Consider the following 9239-nt stretch of genomic DNA (forward strand, 5'->3'; position numbering starts at 1 on the left):
AATTCATCCTTTTATTAATTTTAAAACACCTAGCACACTTCTCAGAAATTAAATAGGCATGGCTCATTTTTAAAATAACACTAAGCATTTAATTCTCAGAAAGAGACAAGACTCCTCAGTTTGCTCTCAAGAAAATATAGTTTTAACAATGAAAAGAATTTGTATAATACATTGATAGCAATGAGAGTATCATAAAATTATTAACTAATAAGGAACAAGCAGATAATTAGCCAGCATCTGAGGATTTCCTGCCTGCCAGGCACTATATAAAGCATTTACACACACTCTCATTTAATCCTTACCACAACCCAATAGGCCAGTGCCATGGGGTCCATATTCTAGGTAAGGAAATTGAGGTGGAGAGGTTTAGTGAGCTTGCCCAAGATCTCGCAGCTGGTAAGTGGTGGAGTGGGGCTTCCTACCACCAGCTGGCTTTGGAGCCTGCACTGCTGACCATTCCTCCATACTGCCCAAAGAACCGGCTGCTTGATGAGGTGGTGTGGTAAACTGGACTTGGGATCACCAGTCTGCAAAAACCCACACGGAGCTTCCCTCATCTCTGCATCTAGCTCTTTCTGGCCTTGGGCAAGTCGCAACTTCTGCAGACCTTGATTCCTTACCAAAACATGGAGACATTGAATCCAATGATCTCTTACTATCCTTTCTAGCTCAAACTCTGAATCTTTTTTATGAATCAATGCAGGAGGGAGGAGTACAATGTGAATAGCCCTTTGTGACTAAGGAAAAAGGATATCTGCTCTTGAGAATGGGTTTTTGACGTTCCTAACAGCTCCACAGAGTTGGGGAAAACCCAAGGAAGAGCAGTATGAGAAACGGGATATGATTGTGCAGGAGGGAGGAGTACAATGTGAATAGCCCTTTGTGACTAAGGAAAAAGGATATCTGCTTTTGAGAATGGGTTTTTGATGTTCGTAACAGCTCCACAGAGTTGGGGAAAACCCAAGGAAGAGCAGTATGAGAAACGGGATATGATTGCTCATCTAGAAAATCAAATCCAAAACCAAACACGGAAATTGGGGGAAAGGAAAATATGATTAAGAAGCCTTCAAAATATCTACCAAAATGTCTTTCACTTTAGAATGAAGAAATACTTGAAAGCAGTCACGATGAGCTGGAGCAGCTTGCCAGTCACGAAGACCTTCCCCCCAGCAGGTAAGACTGGAGATCCATTGGGGGGATTAGGATGGGGAGGGTGCAGGATATGTTCTGTTTTAAATCTCATCACTTATCTTTCCCAGATAAAAATCACGGTATTTATTCTATATTCTAACCTTCATTTATGTACCTAAATACAAAACTAATGAATCTCACAAAAGCAACAAGCAAAAGACCTGAAAACATTATCTTATAAACCAAACTTCCAAGGATAGTGTTTTAAAAAAATGGAATTTCAAGAAATATTAAATGTGAACCAGTGTTAATATTGAATCATTGGTTTAAACACATGTAAAGGATCTTGATTCCCCAAAGACACAATTTATACAAATTTAATGCTATTTTTGGTCTACAGGAAGGTGTTTGAACACATGTGAATGCTACGCAGTTCAGAAAGCCTAAATTTGGGAGGTAAAGACCAAAAGCGTAAGGGGAAATTCACTTTTAAAAAAACCTTTCTACTCAGAGTCCCCATCGTAACCCTCATTCTAGCACTTGTCACATTATTTATACCCACATCATTTAATTTGTGAGCTGCTTTTATCCCCAGGGTCTATCATAATGCTTGGCTCTTACCTGGCCTTGAAAAACTCCTGCAGAATGAATGCAGAAATATCTTTAGGAACTCACCCCTTGATTAAAGCCAATATTAGTTTAATTAGACTACTTTATATTCTTTCACTTTAAGGTATACTCAAGGAAACGTATGTGGGCTCTTACTGATTGAAATGTATCCTTGAGTTATATATAGTGAATTCAGCATATCTAAGAGTGTACAATGGGGTCTCTGAAAAGCACCATTTGGTAATGATGTGTTCTGTTGTTTTCCTTAAGTGACAGTATATCTTTTGGGACTTTTCTATTACTAAAACCCATACCTATTTTTATAACTTTAGAAGTCTTAGTTAAATGTATTCTTTAAGTTAGTTCATGAATTATTGTGTTAATTTACACAATAATCACACTGCTAATGAGAAACACAAAAGAAAAAAGTTATAGCATTTAACTAATGAAAGAAAAATATCTTTATGTTCTTGCAAAAGAACTTTGAGAAAAGGCAAAATTAGCCAGAGAATTAATCAGGAGATAGGAGAATCTATAAGACTCCTGTTTTTGTTCCACCTCTAGCTTTGAATGAATGCCTTAAGATCACCAATCTTTGCTGCACAGTTTAATCTGTATTTCCTTATTTACTCTTGATTTTATAGATTTTATAGATTTGAGTTTCAATGCATAACTCATATAAATTTGTTGGGGCTAGAGTGGATAGGTACAATATGCTTGACATGTAGAAAACATTCAGATTTTGTTGAGTAAATTATAAACTTTTAAGTAATATAGGTCAAATGTTATACCAGATAGCACCCATTAAAGATTCTGAATAATTAATCTCTTTTCATATTTGGATGTCTTGCCGGAATAACATTACCTCATTATATTTGGGAAAAAATGATTTTGAGTACTATGTGATAGACCGGTGCTGAGTCCCTACCTTCAGAATGTACATCATAAGTAGGAAAAAACACATGGAACAGGCAGTACAATAATATATTTGATTTGGGGAGGAGGGCAGGAGGACATGCTTAACGAAGGAGTGAAGGTAGTGTTGGATTTCCAAGATTTCAACAGGTAGAAGAGAAACAGTGCTCCTGGCAAGGAAATCAACTTAACAAGGTATGGTCATGAATGAGATTGTGATGGGTATTAGTAGCAGTAGGAAAAATCAAGGAAGAAAGAAAGATTACATAGGGCCTTGAAAACCAGGTAGAAGAGTTTAGATTTGATGCTGGAGGCAGTAAGCAGCCTTTGAGGTCTAAAGCAAAGGAATATTGTAATGAAAGCTGTGATTAAGGCTTGTCTTGCTGCAGACATGATTAGAAGGAAAAGAGTCAGGAAGATTTCTAACATTCTTATAACATTATTAGAGCAGAATGAATAACCGTGCATATCAAGAGTTCTCTGGTTTCCTTCTCATTGCATCTATGGTGTCCAATTAAAGTCCCTAACAGGACTGGCTGGTTTGCTCAGTTGGTTAGAGTGTGGTGATGGTGACACCAAGGTCAAGGGTTCAGATCCCTGTACCAGTGAGCTGCCAGAAAAAATGAAGTCCACAAATATAGGTCAAATTAATTAATTCTTCCAAATAATCATCATTTTAGTGATGACAACTACAAACACCCCAACTAGGCCTTGCAAATCAAAAGTTCTACTAGAACCAAATAATTCAAATGCTTCCAAGTTTTAAAAAATATATAGATCAAATCATACTATATATTATGCCAAGAATTGGGCAGGAATCAGGTGAAAAGTAGATGAGAGAAAACTATGCAAATATACCAAAGCACCAAACATTCCAAAGTAGGTATAAGAGCATTCCTGACAGACATTAAGAGACTAGGGCTAAATTTGAATCTAATTTCAGACAGCTAATAATATCAAATAAAAGGAAAATATAACTTTTCAAATGGAGTCTTAAGGCACTATGGCTGCAGATTCTCATTTTATCCCTTTTTAAACAAATTATTAGGGGAGAAGAACATTGCCTCCACCTAGACATTCCAGCATAAGTCATTTAATAAACAAACACAGACATATTAGGTGGCTCCATAATGCAGAGGACACAATCATCCTCTATCCTGGGCACAGAAGCAAATGGGAACAAGAACAGAACCAAGATTGTGTAGTACACGCCTCTCTGACATAAACAGAACGAGTCGATTATGTAAACAAATGGTGTTCATGCAGAAGTTTAAATACACATCTGCTGACAATTTTTATGTTGTTTATTGAAAATCATAGATTTTTTTTAAAAAATCCACTAATTATTTTGCCATACAAGAGCAAAATTCAAATAATATAAATATTTAACATTCTGGTATAAAATTTATAATATGGAAAAAAGATGCAAACCAACTGAGAGGTAAAAAGTTTTTAACAATAACACTGTACAACCATCTTCTACTCAAGTGACCATCCAGGTTGATAGTTTATTTTCCCTTTGTTAACATTTTTTTAAAAAACAACCCTGCATTGGAGCACCAAAAAGCTTTTTCCTTCCTTTTTAAAAGGTCAGAATGCTTTTATTTACAAATATTCTTCTCAGTACTTTTAGTCTGATGAAGGAATTATCTAGCACCTTCCTTCGAAAAAAAGGAAATGCCTTCCTATTTCCTTTAAATTTAAACCTGTTCCATTCTATTCTATGCAAAAATAGAAAGATGAACACAGTTCAAGAGAGATCTTTCCACAAATAAATATTTGTTTCACAAAAGTATTGCTGTAAACAAGATCGCTTCGATGGCCAGAGAGACACTGATGTTTTCAGCTAATGGCAAAATTAAATGGCACAGGGTATATATGGTTAAAAAGCAAATGGTTATTAAGGAATCAACTAATAAAAATTAATTATAAACCCGCTTTGTCAAAATGTGCTTTTGTTCTCTATGGTTTTTCAATTGGTCAGAAAATTTAAACTGTAATGACCTAAAACTTGAACCTACTCTGAAAGCAACTACAACCTAGAATATTTGATACTGCAGTTATGACATTAGGTAAAGATGCTAAATTATCTAATTGATGTAAACAGCCTCAAATTTCAAAAGAGAAAAAAATTAACAAAAATCTGTAAACATTAAAAAGCTACGTGCTAAAAATTATAAATATTATCATCCAGTTGTGTATACTGAGAAGTCTTTTTTAGTTTTGTGTGTTTCAGACATCCTCTTAATAAATAAGACATCTTAGTTCTCCCTAACCAGTGCCTCTGCAGCCAAAGATTTTATAATCAGTTCAACTGCTTTGCTGAAGTCACTATTTTGGCCTTCATATAATTTCCTTAGCAATAGATATCACCTAATTCTTTCTGTAGTGAGGGAAGGTTGTTTGCATAAAAGTCACATTTTTATCCTGCTTTGCAAAATAAATGTAACTTAATTAGATCTCAGCCACATCTCTTTGATTACGAGAAACATGCAGCTTTACAAATGCTTTAAGCCTCATTCTGCAAGCTTTTATAAAGCATTTTTATTTTGATTTAAAGTTTGAAATATTTAAAAGATGAACACCTCTGATAGTTATTTGATGAAAGAATAGATTATTTTAGATACTATAGCTTTGATTTGATGTTTAATCTTTCAATTTAAAACTGTAAACTGGGAACAAAGTATTGTGGTTTATGAGACCTTGTTGTGGAGGGATGGGCTAATTTTAATAATCAGTGCAATGATTTAGACACTAAGATTTTATTTTATAAATTATGAAGAAGCTTTTAATGTTCTATCTTTCCTTTTGAAATCTCTTCTATTATTATATTCCTCCACACAAACTACATTCAAGCAACTACCTTAAATACAGACTAATATTGAATGTTTAAAAAACAGTTGAAAATGCATTAAATTAAAGTCAGCTTATTTGAATTAACTATTTCTCCCTAGGGAAGGACACTATGAGCAACAAATTGTCCATGTTTTGTGTTATTTTCTAATTTTTTTTTTTTTTAAAACAACCATATAAAGTACCAGTTAGGGTAGAGCTAATGACTTTTCTCAAATTTCACATTAAACTTTGAAAAAAAGATATAAATATATTTTAAATAACTCCAAGTCTATCTAATAGCTACATCGGATGTGACAGTAAGTGATTTGGCTGTTCATAATTAAATTGTGTACACTTGCCTACATCTCTTAAGAACAAAAGACTTTCTTGTGCCAGTTCCATGTACTTTCTCCTATGCCAACCCTTCCCTGCCCCCACTACCTCCATCAAGTGCTCTTTAACAAAAATAAACTTGTATACTCAGTCTAATAATATAGTCATTTCTTTGAAATGTTGTACTATACATTCACTTGGTATTTTCCAAAAGCAGTTATTCCAACACCAAGGCTTCTTAATAACTTCTCCATACCTCAATTATACATGTGGCATTAAATGGGAACTTGAATTTCCCTTTAGTTTTGTTTTCGTTCATACAAACATTCTGTAAATAAAAAATTCCTTGAAATGAATTTAGGCATTGAAGTAGATAAGTTATACTGAACAGCTTCTAGAATCAAAGAAACATTTTGATAGACTAGGCTTTCAAAATATTTCTTTGTCTTTCATATTCCTTTTACTTAGGGTACAGACAAACATTTAAAGGTTTTTCATTCAGGTTTGGCTCAGTGACAGTAAAAAAAAAAAATACAGCATTCAAGTACTATTAGACAAATGCAGCCCTACAAGGATATGTATCCACATAGCTCAATTTGCAAAGGAGAGCTATCTTAATTAACCTGCAGTATATTTGACCAAAAAAACCTTTTGAAATGGTTTTTACTTTAGAATCTGTGGCATCCTTCCAAAGGTCCTGAAGATCTTGTACATGTCCATGAGATGTCATCATTTTCTCATAGATGCAGGGATGATAAGGAGTTTTGCCTTCCCCAGAAAAAAACACATGGTACTGTGGTACTATCCCCATTTTATTGGCACAGAGGCCCATGAACACATCGTCTATGTAAAGACTAGTATTTAGTGTCTGTGATGCTGAATAGACTTTGGTGGCTACGTCACTGGAGATGACATAGGCAGCTCCAGCAGTATAGTCAGGGTAAGCCGGCCACTGGTACATTTCATAGGAGACATAGTATTTGCTGCTTTTGTCTCTAATGGGAGGGGCACCACGATGAACACGACCAATCCAGAAGTCCTGAACACCAATCTGTTCCAAACTTTGAAGGTATTCAATAAGATTTGGCATGTGGATAAATATGTCATCGTCAGCAGTCATAAGGAATTTGGCATGTGGACAAAAGGTATTTGCCCAACTGAACTGCAGAAGTAATTTAAGAGTAAGATTGTAGAAAGAATCAACAAAGTCTTGCTGAATGATATCATTGTACATTTGATCCTCCCAAATCAATTTTCTCTGCAGTTCTTCTCCCTTCAGCGGATTAGGAGTTCCTAAGACGAACAGAGTTTTGATGTTGGCATTAAGTTGAGACTGAATATACCTCTCGTTGCCCCATGTTTTTCTAATTGCAGAACGTCGATTGTAGTTTTGGGGAGCAGTCTTTACAAACAGCAAAAGGAGGACGTCTTGTGCTTGACACTTCTCCTCATGGTTAATCAAGTACGGGTAGCGAGCCCCATCGGAGCCGTGCTTAAGAGACAGGGTGTCATTCACAAAGTCATAGTTATTGATGAGGTATCGGTAAGAGTAGGACTTCATGTGGCTCACAATGTGATTATCAATTGGTTCCCAAAAAAACATGAGGCTTAGTATAAAACAAGTGGCAAATAACTGAACAAACTGCCATTTTTTGACTCTTCTGCCACTAACAAACATCCTCAAGTTCATTCAGGCCTGTTTTTAATTAGGATCAGTTTTAAATGGGCACTTGCTTCTTTGAGACCATAGAACTTTGTATTTTGTAGAACAGATGTCCCTCGTAATACATGTTGGTCATTAAAAACGGAAAAGGATCTCCTTATTTCACAAAATATTTTCTTTCAGTACCATTTTTTCTGAGATTGCAAAGGAGGAATAGAACACACTGTAGAAGGAGGACACTGTCCCATCAAAATTCTCCCAGACTGGCATCCTTCACCGAGTCCGGTGAGTGGCCTCGTGCAGCTACTCCATGTAATTCTTTTTGTGGACATTAAATGAGACCTGTCAGAGTCAAAAAGAGAACAGGTTAGTAAGTGAATGGGTTACTGAGTCACCAAAAGAAACAAACTACTCCTAGTTCCTTAAAAACCAAATGCAACCTGACTGATCTGGACAAAAGGTGATGAGGCAGTTAGTAGCCAGCAGGAGCACACAGCTGCTTATTGTTTTTGAGGAGTACAGGGAGAGGGAAAGAACTACTCTATACTGTCTTCCCAGTAAGAATGCAGAGACCCTTTTCTCCTCCCACTCTTAAAAAAAAGTCTCCAAAATGGCTATCATCTTGTATACTTGAAATTCAAATTTCACAAATGGGTATATCTATGAATATATTGACAGTCAGGATGAAAGTAGCTATATAGCCAAGGCAAAATACTAGATGAAAAGAAATTTTATAATAGCAAAAATCCCTTACAGGCTGCCCCAGACAAGGCAGGAATAAGAGTAAGTTTATTTCTTTCTTTTTAAATCAAGGTTTGCAATCAAGGAGTCAAGATTTGCTTCTCAAAAGCATAGTCCAAAGTCTCTCTGACCAAAATTACTTTGTGAGCCCCAAATCTACACAGTCATCTTCCTTCTGTACTTTCTCATTTGGAAAGAGGCTCCTCAAATTTAACATGTTCTAAACGGGGAGGCAACAGGCCAGAGCCAGCAAGCACCATCTCTGTGATCAGGCAATCTGAACACCGTGCTAGCGCAGCCACCTGCTGTTTGTTGGACTATACCGTGCACCTAACCCAGAAATCTGAAAAACTGTGGTAACACCGCTTAACTCAAAGTTTATACAGATGGGCCAGCCCGGTGGCACACTGCTACAGTGCGCCGCTTGGGAGTGCGGTGGCACTCCCACCGAGGGTTCGGATCCCACATACAGACCGGTTCCCGCTCACTGGCTGAGCGAGGTGCGGGCGCAACGCCGAGGGTTGCGATCCATTGCCAGTCACGAAAAAAGACAAAAAGGAAAAAATATATATATAATCAAATATAATACCTGTAATTCTTTCATGTGTTTTCAGCAAAGTTTGATATTAAAAACAAAAATAAGTATGCTGAAAGTCTCAGAGGAACCAATTATGACAAATCTAATAACTTATAAAAGCAATTAAGTACAATTACATACTCCAAGGCTTTCCATACTATTAAACGCACTAATGAAATACTAATTACTTTGTGTATAGTATCAAAACATTAAGATAGAAAATTATAAGAAATTCGAAGTGGGGAAAAAGGACAATTTATGTATTGAGTAACCTAGAGTTAAGACAAAAAAAAGAAAAGTTAATACAGATGAAATAGGAATATACATAGATCTACAGACAGAGGGAAGTAGATAAATAATTACCTAGCATGCAGGCTTACTCAAATGCCATTTCTAACCCATTCTACCACCTTCTCCACTAAAACCTACTGTTCC

The 9239-nt window shown here is 36.0% G+C and overlaps 2 protein-coding genes across 5 annotated transcripts in view; one reads left to right on the top strand and one right to left on the bottom strand.

Annotated features, from left to right (window-relative positions):
- Window positions 1-9239, top strand: part of MCF2L2 (MCF.2 cell line derived transforming sequence-like 2) — a 136880-nt gene that overhangs the window by 51389 nt on the left and 76252 nt on the right. For all 4 annotated transcript variants that reach the window (XM_008572228.1, XM_008572229.1, XM_008572230.1 and 1 more), the window contains one exon: window positions 1100-1173. In XM_008572228.1, the coding sequence (XP_008570450.1) occupies window positions 1100-1173 (74 nt within the window). The remainder of the gene's footprint in view (window positions 1-1099; window positions 1174-9239) is intronic.
- Window positions 6055-9239, bottom strand: part of B3GNT5 (UDP-GlcNAc:betaGal beta-1,3-N-acetylglucosaminyltransferase 5) — a 20503-nt gene continuing 17318 nt past the window's right edge. The window contains exon 3 of the mRNA XM_008572227.1: window positions 6055-7828. Coding sequence (XP_008570449.1) covers window positions 6374-7513 — 1140 coding nt within the window. The 5' untranslated portion in view covers window positions 7514-7828 and the 3' untranslated portion in view covers window positions 6055-6373. The remainder of the gene's footprint in view (window positions 7829-9239) is intronic.

The sequence above is a fragment of the Galeopterus variegatus genome, unplaced genomic scaffold, assembly GCF_000696425.1.
Source record: "Galeopterus variegatus unplaced genomic scaffold, G_variegatus-3.0.2 Scaffold766, whole genome shotgun sequence".
Classification (NCBI taxonomy): domain Eukaryota; kingdom Metazoa; phylum Chordata; class Mammalia; order Dermoptera; family Cynocephalidae; genus Galeopterus; species Galeopterus variegatus.